This window comes from Bos mutus, chromosome 22 (genome assembly GCF_027580195.1).
Source record: "Bos mutus isolate GX-2022 chromosome 22, NWIPB_WYAK_1.1, whole genome shotgun sequence".
NCBI classification, from domain to species: Eukaryota; Metazoa; Chordata; class Mammalia; order Artiodactyla; family Bovidae; genus Bos; species Bos mutus.
The window spans coordinates 21,919,119-21,934,416 of NC_091638.1; the positions used below are offsets into that span (position 1 = coordinate 21,919,119).

A 15,298-nucleotide genomic window follows, 5' to 3' on the forward strand; every position below is an offset into this window, starting at 1 on the left:
TGGTGATGATGCTAGGTACTCAGAGTGGGGAGAGGTCTGATGCTTGGGGCCTAAATCAGAATCCTGGTTCTGGTTCTTCTCCACTACATTCTAACATGTACTGTTATTTGGGGGAAATTATTTAACCTAACCATGTTTCAGTTTTCTCATCAATAAAAATGGATAACCTTTAACCCCAGAGGGCTCTTCTGAAGATTAAATGAAGTAATTCATGTGAAGTGCTTACTCAGTTCAGTCCCTGGCACACGAGAGGATCCATAAGATGTTAGCTGTTTTTAATAGGTGGGAGGAGTCAGTTTCATAATAACACCTTCAGCTCTCTAGCATCAGTGTTTCTAATATCCACATTGTAAACTAGTTCCCACGTCCCCTGACACGGGGTGGATCTTAATTAAAAGGAGAAGAAAAGAGAGAAGAAAGTGTACAAGGAGGGTGGGATCTGTAAGAATGCAATAGAATCGATAGAATTCACTATTGTAAATACAAACACTCAGGTGATAACTACGTGTGCAAAAGACTTATTGATACTTGGGGAAGTTCTGACTGGTCATAACAGGGTGCTACAAAGTGAATGAGGGGTCGATAGCTGTCACTTACATATAAGTGCCAGGCACTTCACATGTATTTATCTTCATTTAATTTTCATAACAACTAATCTAGTAGATGAGACTAAAGCTCAAGGTCACCAGCGGGTAAACTCTGGAGCCAGGATTCTACCCTGGTCCCATTTCCATACCATGCTCTTTCCATGACTCAAAGTGCCTCTCAAGACCTGCTCAATCAAGACATGGGGCCTAGCAGGCCCAAACAAAGGACATCTAGTTAAAAACAAAAACAAAAAAGACCACCATGACCAGCTCAGAGCCTGCATCATAAACACAGAGGCAACTTCTGCCGATCAACCCCACCCTCCGCCTCACCTGGGCTCCCTGTTCTTCCGCACCAGGCTGACGAAGGTGTCAATCTCTGCCGCGGTGATGTGTTTTTCCAGGAGTTTGCGATTATTGTGCAGAAGGGCGGTGATAGTGTCTTCGGCCAGCACGTCATAGCCAATCTGCTTCTGCATGAAGCCGAACTGCTTGGCTATGTACTCCTTCAAAGGGAGGAGAGAGAGGTAAGCAGGGAGGACAGTGTGGTGAGGTGCAGAGCAAGGGAAGGGGCAGCAGCCCCCGAGGAGAGCTACTCCCTTTGAGGAAAATCAGAGGGGAGCATCCTTCCCTAACTTCCCAACCCAGGGTGACAGCCGCAAACTCTCTCACATCCTTTAGTTTACTAAACCTGCCACACAGGTATCACTAAGTAACATTTCCTGTATTTACACATGGGCATTTTATTAAGTCCACAGTATTAATTTTAATGTGGTGACTTATTTTTCTAAAGGTCAAGATTGTTTTCCAGCTCTGATTTTATTACTCATTCAAGAGGATAAACTGTGCCTCACTGCCCTGTGTTGCTGAATAAACATGGTGAATTCTACCTGGATATTTTGAACAATGTTATCACTCCATTGTATTTTCCTTATCTGGGATGAAAATTAAAGTCACTGGGTAATTAGAAATATGTGAAGAAGTGAAGTGAAAGTCACTCAGTTGAGTCGAACTCTTTGTGACTCCTTGGACTACACAGTCCATGGAATTTTCCAGGCCAGAATACTAGAGTGGGTAGCCGTTCCCTTCTCCAGGGGATCTTCCCAATTCAGGGACTGAACCCAGGTCTCCCACACTGCAGGAAGATTTTTTTACCAGCTGAACCACCAGGGAAGCCCAGGAATATATAAACCAGTCAACTGCATTCACAGAACATATGAAAACATCTCTGACTTCTCTTTTGGGATCAGACATGATGTCCCATTGAAATATTTCAGGACGCCAGGAAGCCTCTTATAAATACTTTGTTGTTATTCAAAGATATTTTCCCTGTCCAAGACAGACTGCTTGCTCAAAGTTCAAAAGGCCCTTGAAACTTGGTTTCATTTTAATTCATTAATTTCAAAATCTTAAAAGTGACTAAGGACTAACAGAGTGGACTTGGGCTACTTTTCAGTAAGGATGCGTGTCTGAGAATTCATCAGCCCCCAGGGATATGTCAGTAGTACCGCCAAAAGGTACAGGGTCCGTAACCAACCAAGCCAAGACACCCACAGCAACAGCAACAAGAAGGACTGGTCTAGTCCTCTGATGTACAAGCAAAAGGTCCCGGCACACATTATAGACTCTGACGCATCCTCATGGGAAGAGAATAAAATCTCTTTAGCACAAGTATGGTGTAAATATGGTACTCACACACAAGAGGTGGGTTTAAACTGACCATAGTGCCCAATGGCAACCTATGCTCATGAATGAACATAGCATCACCAGTGTGTGATGCTTTATATCTAAACAGTAGCAAAGGCAAAGTGAATGATTTAGAAATACGGGGTTGGCCAAAAGCTTGTTTGGGTTTTTCATAACATCTTGTGGAGAACTCAAACTTTTTGGCCAGCCCAATACTTGCTAATAAAGTTGTATCTAATATCTCAGAGCACTGCTTAGGATGATTTAGCACTGTATGACAACACTCAAAAAGCTTTCACTACAGAGAACAGTTTAAATTTAAAGGCCAGATATAGCGGTGGTCAAAGCTTAAAAACAAAACCTTTGGTAACACACAGCAGGGACTGGAGTCCGTATTGTAAGAGGCACCGCCGTACGCTTACAGTACTTTATGGAACGCAGGTTTCTTGAACTCAGCAGTACCTACTGACTTCTTGGACCGGATAAGTCTTTGCTGGGGGTCGGGGGACTGGGCTGGGCTCACCCAGATGTTAAATAGCATCCGTGGCCTCCAACCACTTCATGCCAGTAGCATTCCCAAGCTGTGACACTCAATAGCATCTCCAGACATTTCCACACGTCCTCCTGGCCCAGGGCGGGGTGGGGGTGAGTGGTGAAATTGCTCCCAGTTAACAACCACTGACATAGTGATTCCTCAGCATCTCCAGTTGTCTGGAACCCTCACAGAGGTTTAAATATTTAATTCGTAGAAAGACTATATTGTTTGTTTGTGTGTTTACTTGTCATGACAATAGATGATGACTTAGAATGTCTAAAACACGAGCCAGAACTAAAACAAAGAGGAAGTTACCAGCAGAGATGGAGAGAATGGATGGGGCAGGAAGAAAAGATTTCACTCCATTTCCAATAAAAGCACATGGAACCACTGCACCCTTACACCTTCCAGAAATGTGCCATAAGAAATACTGTACATGTACACACCGCTATATTTAAGATGGATAACCAACAAGGACCTACTGTATAGCACAGGGAATTCTGCTCAATGTTATGTGACAGCCTGGATGGGAGGGGAGTTTGGGGGAGAATGTATATATGTCATGTACGGCTGAGTCCCTTTGCTACCCACCTGAAACTATCCCTACATTGTTAATTAGCTATAATCCAATATAAAATGAAAAGTTTTAAAAAATACTGTACTTGTAATATCAACATATAAAAAAGAATCTCATTCCAAGGATGCTGTAGAAGGAGAATTTTGATGTATCCTTCTCAACTCACTCATGCATCTTCCCAGGCTTGCAAAAATATCTGTTTCCTTTTGAAGAGCAAATTGAACAATGAACTAGTCTCTAGCCACTAAATAAATATATACATGTGACACTTAAAACTCATTGAGGAAAGTGAACTCGAGGGAGGAAGCTGTCTGGCACTTCCCAGGGTCCTCAGAGCTCACCTGGTTCTTCCTGTAGTCCTGCTGGGAATGTCTCAGGACCCGGTAGCAAAGGCGGCAGATGTGTCGGAAGGGTGCGTGCCGCTGGTCTCCCAGCTCCTCCAGACGCAGCATTGGGCCGTCACCACAGTCTGTGAATGGGGCCTGTAATAGCTTGAAGATCTGTTTGTGAAAAGAATGAAAACTGCCATCACCTACTGTTTTAACGGCTAAGCCTCCCTGTGAAAAGAAGAGAACCTCAAGGGTGGGCGGACTACACAGGAAAGTCTATCTAAATGATCAGGAACCTGAAATCTGTGTTCATTCCATCAACTGGGACAGGGTCCTCGGCGAACTCAGTCTTCCTAAACATAACTGGTCCTCAAATACTTGAAAATGTGGTGTTCCCAGCAGTGCCTGGGAGCACAGACTCTGGAATCAGTAGATTCTAGGTCAAAATTACACTTCTTTATTACTTTTCTACAGGTATACATCGTGGTCAAGGTAACCTTCAGTTTTCCCAGCAGTAATATGTAGAGAATAATACCTAGCTCACAGGGTGTGATAATGATGAAAGTAGATAGTCAGGTCATGAGTACAGTGCTCACCACAAGTGCTGAATAAAGGCTCCTCCACTGAATCACAGTTTCGGACCCTATAGGAATCACTATTGCATAAAACAGCATGAGCATTAAGCCAGAGGTCTAACTTGGAAGTCATCACATCAAACAGCAAGGCATAATTCATTTCAAGACTTGAAACTCTTGTTGAAACAGGATGCAGTATTAATGACTTTAGTTCAACCACAGTTTAAAAGGAGAAAGAAACCTCAAACCCAAGTTCCTACGGATAACTCTAGGACTTATAATTAACATGTTTTTCTTTCAGCTCTAGAGGCCAGCGATTTCCAAGCCAAGCTTGCGGCCCCATCTCCAACAGTTTTAGAGAACTATGTGGTATACACTTCTGGGTGCTTCATCCACCTCGGACTTGTTACTTTCCTCCCTCTGATTCCCTCATACTCTAGTTTATTTAAATTTGTACCAAATTACACCATATATGTATTTTCTGTGAGCTAACTTCGTTTTCTACTCATTCTTTATGGAAAGATTTTTTGGTGATTTATAGTGGTCCTTATAAGAGCCTCTAAAGGCCTTCTGAGTTTATCATACACTCCAAATCTCCCAGATATATTAAATAAGCTTAAGGATGCACTGCCCTTGATATTCTTTGTGAGGAAAATAAAGCTGTCAACTGCAATTCTTGTTGGAGTTCCCAAAAGGTAAATTTTCACACAGCTGATATTCAATATGTGTGTTAATCTAGTGAACTATCAAACTGTGAAAGGATGAAGGAAATTTACTAAGTGAAAAAAAGTCAATCTGAAAAAGGTACATAGGGTATGATTCTAACGGTTAAAATATGATGTTCTGGAAAAGGCAAAACTGTGGAGACAATAAAAAAATCAATGGCTAGTTGCCAGGGGTTGGGGGAAAGGGAGGGACAAACAGATAAAGCAGAGAGGATTTTTAGGGTGATGAAACTACATGATGTGATAATGATGGATCATATTGTAATACATTGGTTCAAACTCACAGCATGTACGTCAAGAGTGAACCCTAATGGAAACTATACACTTTGGGCAATTGTGGTATGTCAATGTAGTTTTATCAGTTCTAACAAATGTACCCCTCTGGTGGGGACGCTACTAATGGGAGAAGCTGTTTGTGTGTAGGAGGTATGGGAATTCTTTATACTTTCTACTCACTTTTGCTGTGAACTTAAAACTGCTCCAAAAAATTGTCTGTTTTTTTTTTTTTAAAGTCAACAGATCAAGCCTCCCCAGTAGAAATCATCTACATTCCTCTATAAGACCAGATAATATGGATTCTTGCTAGAGCCAACCCAGTATGTCACCTCTCACTGACCTGCTTGAGAATATTCTGTTCTCTCATGAGCTTCTGACGCTCTCTGTTGGGCTTGGAGAAGACCACTTCAAGAACATCTTGACCAGAATTGGTTCCGCCAGTGACAAAGTAAACCAAGTCTTCCAGCAGCTTGGTTACAGATCTTAGGAGGAAAGAAGCAATTAGACATGGGAAGTGTTTGATATTTAACAGAATCAAAACCACTATGGAAGCTTTCAGGCTTAAGGCACCAGTCACACAGACGCAAACCCATTCTTCCCAGTTTCCTTGAAATTGTCAATTAAGGCCAATTACCAGTAAGAGTGAAACAGAGACAATATTTCACTGTCCAAAAAAGATTATCATTTTCACAAAATAGTAGACATTACATTTTATCTCAGATAATGCAGGAGACCCCGGTTCAATCTCTGGGTAGGAAAGATCCCCTGCAGAAGCAAATGGCAACCCACTCCAGTACTTTTGCCTGGAGAATCCCATGGACAGAGAAGCCTGGCGGCCTACAGTCCAAGGGGTTGCAAAGAGTTGGACACGACTGAGCAACCAACACACACAACCTCCACCACTGATATTTAGTAAGGTAGTTCCAAAGACCAAGCTGGAGGCAGGAAAACAGAGAAGGAAGGAGATCTTTACTGTTTATAGAGACCTTCAGAATAGTGAGAGCAACTATTGAAAACCACAAGTTGAAGCCACTGGTAAGTGCTAAGGCCTGGCTCTCTTCCAAAGAGCTCTTCAGAGCACTTCTCTCTCTGCCAGGGATTTTAAAATCCACGGTGGGTGAGAACGAGCACGTGCAGTTCTTGCAGGGAGCCCTCACCTTCTTTCATTCTGGGTGATGGTGCCCTTCTCCAACTTGCCCGCTATGGAGCCCAGCACCTTGCTGGCGTCATTGGCAAAGTCCAGATCCCGAACCTCAGCAGGAGAGACTGGCACTATGGCAAAGGCTTCCTTGTCCTCCTTCACGGGAGAAGTGCCAATCTGAAATGAAAGATGGGTTTGTGGGAGAGTCCACTGCCTGCAATGCAGGAGACTCGCATTCAATCCCTGGGTTGGGAAGATCTCCTAGAGAAGGGCATGGCAACCCAACTCCAGTATTCTTCCCTAGAGAATCCCATGGACAGAGGGGCCTGGCGGGCTACTGTTCATGGAGTTACAAGGAGTAGGACACGACTGAGTGACTAACACTTTAACTTTCTACTAGATTGAGAGGGGAAGATATTACTCAAATGCTGGATTTATAGAACTCTGGGCAACTGAAAAAACTTGGAGCTCTCTTACTGTTAAAATAAAGTGGACACAGAAAAACACCTGAAAAGATGAACCTCAAATTGTCAACAGTTGTTACCTTTAGAGGTTGGTAACGTGAAGAAAATTAAGGCAGGAAATGGGGTAGTACTATGATTTTACAGCTCATTTGTTACATAAGCATCTGAGATGTTTATAATTTAAAAACATATATTCAGTTGCTTCATTTGCTTGGGGCTGGTGCACTGGGATGACCAGAGGGATGGTATGGGGAGGGGGGAGGGAGGAGGGTTCAGGATGAGGAACACATGTATACCTGTGGTGGATTCATTTCCATATTTGGCAAAACCAATATAATATTGTAAAGTTTAAAAATAAAATAAAAAAAACATATATTCATAGGGAAAAAGCAAATATACAAAATGGTAATTATCAATCTTGAGAGTATTCTAAGGGTAGATGCTACATTGTTCTTTCAACTTTTCTGTATACATGACAATGTTCATGGAAATAGAAGAAAAAATTCCAATAATCTTCCCGTCACCAAAAAGTATGATGTGAGAGTATCATTTCATTTTTTAAACAGAAAAACCTATGTCTGTGAATATATGCTCCATGATCCTAGAGAAGGTCAGAAAAGAGGGGTAGGCTTCAAGGGGAGAGAAATTAGGGTGGAAGAACTTTCGAGAAATAAAAGTGCATATTTAAATACAAGAAGAAGTAAATAATAAAGACTGGAGGGAACCAACTAGGTACGCGATGCACCTCAAGGCACAAACATTCCCTCAGCCAAAATCAGCCTCCAGACAGACAAGAAATCCAGACAATTGCTCAACCTTTAGGGCAGAAGCCATGAAATAAAATAAAAGGTTCTAGTTATTTCAAAGCCCTGGCCCTGCTTTAGCCAGGTCCCTTGGAAAGAATTCTTTCATCACATACAGGTTTGTCCACAACCACACTCTTGCCAAAGCAACAACTATTTCAGGGATCCATACGCCCCCGTCTGCCCTCAAAGGAACCCTTTCAACAGGAACCATGAGACCAAGGGAGGCAGCCAAGCTCGTGGACTTACTTTCAGCATCACGGGTTTTTCTTCTTCCTTGTCAATGGGGATGTTTGTGCTGTGAACCCAGGTATTTGTACACAGGTGTCGGAGCCGGACATAGGAGTTTCTAAAGGGAAGAACAAAGGACTTCAGGGACCGGACTACTGAGGTTCTCCATAGCCACTGGCCTAGAATACATCCTACAAGAATAAAGAAAGGATACCAAAAGGGCTTTCTGCTATATACAGTGGACAACATAAACTTAAGAGGGAAAGGTTCTGGTCCAATGTACATTCGGATGTGTCTACAATTGCACATCATTCACAACGACTCTCACGTAACTGTACTGTGCTATATTTCGGAATGCAGGCATGTTTCACTCTACTGTATTTTGTTTTCTTGCCCTTCACAGATACTGTGTGTGTGTGTGTGTGTGTTTTTCCTTCAAATTCACAGTTTGTGAATTTGCAAACTCATCATGCAAGTCTGTCGGTTCCATTTTGGCAATGAAGTATTTTTCAATTAAGATATGTACACTGTCTCTTTAAACATAATGCTGTTGCGCACGTCATATATGACTGCACTGGGAAACCCAAGAATTTGTGCGCCTCACTTTACTGTGCTAGCCACTTTATTGCGGGGGTCTGGAACTGAATCTGCAACATCTGAGGTACGCTGTGTATAAAATTACGTCCCATGAATGACCATCTCAGAACAAACTGAGCACAAGACAGAGTAACAGGAAACATTTACTGAGTATCTACTAGTGCCTATCGTGAGAGATCAAGCAGTAACAGAACTACTCATAGACATCAATATAGCAAAAAGTGGTGTCATCAAATGTGTGAAAGAAAATAATCTTGTGTGACAGAGAGTCTTTTGAAGCACATAACAAGACAAGATTTCTAACCTCAAAAGTAAAAGATGGATATATCTTATTACATAGTTTAAATTTTACATCTTCCATGCAGCAAAATTTAAATTTTTCAAACCCATTGTGAAAAAAATTGAAAGAAAAATGAACTGGGAAAGTAAAAGATTAGTGTATAGAATAAAAGAGTATTCATCCAGATATATAAAGAGATTTTGAGAAACAGTAAGAAAAACAATCATGAATACTGGAAATGAAAATGGAACATGTACACAAACCAGTAATTTAATAAAGAAACTTAAGTGACCAATAAACATCCAAGTACATATTCAACTTTCTCAACTAATAAAATTAAAACAATATATCATTTTATTGTATTATATTCCAAAGGTCTGGGAGTTTGGATCTCCCCCAGTGCTTAGAAAGATGAGTTCTACACACTCATGGTAAGAGTGTCAACACCTTAAACTCTGGAAGAGAGTCTGGCACTTTGTATAACATGTGAAACGCATCTATCTTTTCACCTAGCAATCTCATTTTTATATTTCTTCTTTAAGAGAAGGTACTACATGTACCTTTAGCATAGGTACTAAATGAAGCATAAAGATGTTCAACAAAGCATTATTTATAACAGTAAAATCTTCGCGTCTCCTGCATTGGCAGGTGGATTCTTTACCAGCAGCACCACCTGGGAAGTCCAAAAACTTATGAACTACCCAATGTTTCAGTAATGAAATAGTTAATTATAGTATATAAGACAGAATAGTATACTCTTTAAAATGGTTACAATTGATATTCATTTACTTGGAAATATGAACAGGACATATTGTTCAATGGAAAAAAATGCTACAAATAGCTTATGATTCATTTGTGATAAATAATATACAGGTTATCTGTGTGCCCAGAGACCTGTCTGAAACTACAGAGGAACAAAATATTTCTCGTAGTTATCTCTGAATGGTTAAATTTTATGTGAGTTTTTTTTACTTCCCAGTTGGTTCTCCATGAGATTTTGAAATATTTTAAAAAATATTTTAAAATATTTTTTGTTATTTCTTTTTTGGTATTTTTTAAATTAATTTTTATTGGCATATAGGTGCTTTACAATGTTTTGTTAGTTTCTGCTGTACAGCAAAGTGAATCAGCCATACACACATACACACACACACACACACGTATCTCCTCTTTTTTAGATTTCCTTCCCATTTAGGTCACGACAGAGAACTGAGTAGAGTTCCCTGTATTATATAGTAAGTTCTTATTACCTACCCATTTTATATAGAGTAGTGTGTTGTTTCTTTTTACAGTGAGCGTGAATCACTTTACAGTGTTTTTAAATTTTGCTTCTCTTTTGAAGAAGTAATCATGCACTTAAGGGATCCACAGTAGCATTAGTGAGACAAGATGAGTGCACAAGATGCAAATACAAGTAACAGGAGATGTACATTAAAAAGCATTAAAATGGGGAACAGTCAAGGTAAGTACTGAAGGAGTTTTAAAGGAAGACATTAAGGAGGCTTTAGCGAGTCATGGGGAGAAGGCAATGGCACCCCACTCCAGTACTCCTGCCTGGAAAACCCCATGGATGTAGGAGCCTGGGAGGCTACAGTCCATGGGGTCGCTAGAAATGGGACACGACTGAGCGACTTCACTTTCACTTTTCACTTTCAGGCATTGGAGAAGGAAATGGCAACCCACTCCAGTGTTCTTGCCTGGAGAATCCCAGGAACGGGGGAGCCTGGTGGGCTGCCGTCTCTGGGGTCGCACAGAGTCGGACACGACTGAAGCGACTGAGCGGCAGCAGCAGCAGCGAGTCATGGAATATATAGTTTTTTTAATAGGAAACTTAAGTTGGAACTTAAAATACTGGAGGGACCAGAGCGGACAGGGGAGCATGGAAGTGATTTGCATTGAAAAGAATCATAAACAATAGCATTCCAAGTTCCTGGGAAAGAGGCAAGGGGAAGGGCATGTTGAAGCAGTCACATCTCTTCAGTAGACTCTCTGCCTTTCTTCACTTTAACTATCTCGAACATTACAAGTGATACTGACTTTGAATAGCATGAATATAAATTAAACAACATGCACAAGAAACCTGACAGAGATTTGCATTTTTTCTTCTGAGGAATTCGGATGCATTTTCTTATTCTCAAAGTTTAAGCAAAGCTTGGGTTTAATTGGATGACTGATTTTACATTCTAGAGTTGTATGTTGAAGTTCATGTAAAATACCAAGGACATTCTATCTATTCATTTAAAGTCTCATCCCTAATCATTAGTTCAAAAGCCAGGACAATTTCAAAAGAGCCACAAAGCTGGATGCTCTTCTGATGTTTATTTAATACATTTCATTTGCGCATACTGCAATTTTATTATCTTGTTTATTACATCCAGGATTTGCCACTATCCCTTTTATTTTGGTTGGAAGGATTCTTTTAACCAATGACTGTCATAAAAAGTTCTTTACTGGTAATATTTCAGGTACTTTCATGTATCTACCCCCAGACTTTCTGATCTTCAAAAAAATAAAATTTAGCACTACTTTAAGATGGCGGGAAATGAGTGTGTACTCCTACAAACAGTTTTTTATGACTGCCTTGAATCAGCGAATAAGAGGCCCTATTCACTTCTGGCTCTGAGGTTGGTGGCCAAGGGCAAAAACAGATAAAATTTTGGAAAGCTAAGACCACAGGATCAAAACTACTAAGGAACACACTGGTAGACCATGCCAGACACTTTTTCCAGGGAGAACACTAGGCTTCCCTTGCTTAAGAGTTTACAATCAGTCTGTCTATGGACAACTGCCCACAAAGAATGTTTTCCAACAGAGAAACGGTAATGAATCAAGGGGATAGAGAAGCAGCGGTCTAGAGCCAACCAAAGCTGTTTGGCAAGCTGACCTGTTGACCAAGTTCAAATTTCCCCGTCCCATGGGATCATGGGGATTTCCAACCCATCGGGGGATGTGGCCAACTGGCACCTGATTCCTATTCACCAAGGGAATGTCATGAAATATTTGATAGCTATTTTATATCACATGGTTCTGCTCTTTGTTATCCCTTACAAAATAAAATACATAGCAAATAAAATAAAAGTCATTCCCTTGTCTTCCAGGTGCCTAAAAAAATCCACTCAAGAACTTCTGGAATAGAGAATACAACATACAGAAAAGTACTTAACAGAAATGCAATGGGATTCTACAGTCCCTATCTTTATCTAGGTAGTTAGTGAGAAAGGACACGTTACAAAAGTCATCTATCCTACTCCAAACCTAATATTTTTTTAGTGACCTCAAAATCAATCAAAGACCTAAATGAAAAACAGCACAAGCTATAAAACTCTCAGAAGAAAACATTAGCATCAATCTTTGTGACCTTGTATTAAGCAACAGTTTCTTAAGAAACCAAAATCATTAGCAAGCAAAGGAAAAAGTGTACAAACTAGACTTCACCTAAAAATTAAAAGCTTCTGTGGTTCACAAGACACCATCAAGAAAGTGAAGAAATCTACAGAATGGGAGAAAATACCTGCAAATCATATCTGGTAAGGTGTTTGGAATAAAGAACACTAACACAATAATGAAAAGAGACATAATCCATTTTTAAGTGCAAAAAAATAATGGGCAAAGGATCTTAATAGATATGCCTCCAAAAATGATATATCAATACAAATAGTCAATAAACACATGAAGAAATGAAAAGACTATCTCAACATCATTAGCCATTAGGGAGACTCAAGTCAAAACCACAATGAGATACCACTGCACACTGACTAGGATGGCTCAAATATTAAAAAAAGACAGATAAACAAGCATTGGACAGAAACAGAGAAACTGGAACCCTCAGACATGGCTGGTGAGAATACAATACCCTAAATGTAAAACTGGAAGTTCCTCAACAGTTTAGACATACAGTTACCACATGACCCAGTAATTCCACTCCTAGGTTCTAGACTCATGAGAAAAGAACATGTATTCACACAATAGCCAGAAAAAGGCAAATAACCCAAATGGCCAACAATTAATAAGTCCATCAATAAAATGTGCCATAACCACACAATGGAATATTATTCAAGAATAAAATGAAATGAATACATGCTACAAAATGATGAATCTTAAAAAAAAAAAACATTAAGTGAAAGAGGTCAGTCACAAAATGCCACAAGTGATTCCATTATATGAAATGTCCAGGACAGGTAGATTAATAGAGACAAAACGTAGCTTAGTCTAAGGCTGGGGAATGGCGGATGGAGAGATGAGAGTGACGGCTAACAGGTACAGGGCTCCTTCTTGCAGCGATGAAATTTTTCTTAAAATCTATTCTGATGATGGCTGCCCAATTCTGCTAATCTAATAAAAATCAATGAATTGAGCACTTCAAGCAGGTGACTTGTATGACACATGAATTGTATCTCAGTATATCTGTTACATTTCTTTAGAAGCAGTCTACATCGGGACAAACTTGGGAGTCCGTGAAGCTGTGCATGTATTTGGGATCTAACAAGAGGACGTCTTCAGTTTTCTCCAGATTCTCAAGGCGTTCATGACCCAGCAGAGGGCAGGAGCCAGTGATCATTGTACTGAACGGTAATCAATGGCCTCCCTGTGAGGTTCTCTTCTGTGTGGACACTGTTTCAGTGTATGACTCTGAGAGGGACAGGAACAGGACCCAGTACAAGAGAAGCCTCTCCTCCAGTTCTGACAGCACCCAAGCTGCACTTAACACTTTCACAGCCCAACTCTGGCTGAGCAGTTAAATGGCAATGACACACAGGAATAATCACAGGAATCCTCAGAGAGACAGGCCTTGTGTGCAACCTACCACGGGCCGTGAGACCTCCACTACCCAAGAATGTGTTGAAGAGTCTGAATCGCTAGAACAGCCTTGTCTGTCTTAAATGTTTAAGATTCTGGGCTCTGCGATGGGCCTTGCTTACTTATGATAAGTTGTTTCAATTCTCTGAGCCTCTGTCTTTGCCCTCTAAGAAGGGGCAAATAATACTACTTATCTCACAGGGGTTTTGATGAAGATGAAATTATATATATATATAACATGAGCATTTAGCATTATAAATGGCATGAAGTCACCACTCTAGTGTTAGTCACTATTAATACTTTTGTTGATTTTGTTAAGAGTTTTTTGTTCCATTTATGGTCCAGTTATTTTCCCCTAGAATGCATTTTTATGCAACAAAACTAAGAGTAAAAGTTAATTAAAATAACTGAAGAAGACTGATCTGATCTCTCAATATCACTAATAAAATTTACTATGGACTGAGTGCATTTCAAATGTTCCATTTTCTAGAATTTCTTTTCAAGGGTTTATTCAATTCACCAGGAGATCTCTCACGTTTGGGAAAAGGAGCGAGAGAGTAAAGAAAACTAGAAATATTGAGCTACATGAGCTTAAGGGTTTGGCTTGTTCACCTAAACACAGCATATCTCAGGCAACTACTGAGAACTTACAACCGATGAGCCATTTTAAAAATAAAAATTACATATCATTTCAATGGGCAACCAGAACAAATCCTATACCAAATCCTGTATGTAAGCTCCAAGAAAGAAGATGATATTCTGGATTCCAAGAAACCCAGTCAGGCAACACAAACTCACTTGTGGTAAGCCTCTTTGGACTCCTACCTTGGGACGAGGCTGTCGCCTCCACGGAGCGTCGTGGGGTCCAGCTCAAAAATGGAGGAGATGTCATTGCCCTCGGGCACAGAGACCAGGGAGTACACCATCTTCTCTTGGGCATTTCGCAACCTGCTTCGGGAGGCATCCTGATCAGGGTCCACCTGGGGAAGCAAAGTCATCAGGTCAAGGATTCTGCACGCCACGCCCTTGCCTCACTACAATCACTGCTCTGTCCACAGGAATGGGGAAGAAGCAGTCGTGAACATCAGCAGTTGTCAGGAGAAGTACCACAGCTTCAGAGCAGTCACCAAAGACGAGAGCTGGCCACCCATGCCAAGAATGTTTACACCCTGCCTCACTGTGTTGCAACAAAAATGCTCAAGCAACATGGCGCTGCAACGCTATATAACTGTCCACGGGCAGAGTGTTCTATGTGGTACATCCTTGGGCAGTGGGTGGGAGGGAGGAGAAACACTTTGAGAAAACTTAGCCTGTGGGTGTGGTTTATGGGTGGTGGTGTTAGCCTCCAGTGAAACCGTCTAGCAAGAAGATGACACAGTTATTTCCCAGGAAAAAAAGAAGCAATGAAATAAATCTGAATCCAAGTGTTTGTAAGCAGTTATCCCCATGTGGCCAAGAAAAATATCTGAGATGTCAGACTAGCCCTGAAAAAGTGCTCCTAATTAATCAATTGCCAAGGACCATTTGGGGGAAAAGGGGCCTCTCCTGCTATGTGTGGGATATGGCAGAGACTGAAGACAATCTCTGACAACGAAGGCTGATGAACAACAATGAAAGCTTTCCCACAAAACTGTACAGATGCAACCAGTCTCCGAAGCCCATCTGCCGAAGAAGACTGCAGTAGTGTGCCGAGCC

At 40.9% G+C, this 15,298-nt stretch overlaps 1 protein-coding gene across 2 annotated transcripts in view; it reads right to left on the bottom strand.

Moving 5' to 3' along the window:
• ITPR1 (inositol 1,4,5-trisphosphate receptor type 1) overlaps nt 1-15,298 on the bottom strand; it is a 355,281-nt gene that overhangs the window by 180,226 nt on the left and 159,757 nt on the right. For both annotated transcript variants that reach the window (XM_070360064.1, XM_070360063.1), the window contains 6 exons: nt 14,429-14,583; nt 7,948-8,047; nt 6,448-6,608; nt 5,631-5,772; nt 3,727-3,885; nt 921-1,093 (listed from right to left, as the gene is read on the bottom strand). In XM_070360064.1, the coding sequence (XP_070216165.1) occupies nt 921-1,093; nt 3,727-3,885; nt 5,631-5,772; nt 6,448-6,608; nt 7,948-8,047; nt 14,429-14,583 (890 nt within the window). The remainder of the gene's footprint in view (nt 1-920; nt 1,094-3,726; nt 3,886-5,630; nt 5,773-6,447; nt 6,609-7,947; nt 8,048-14,428; nt 14,584-15,298) is intronic.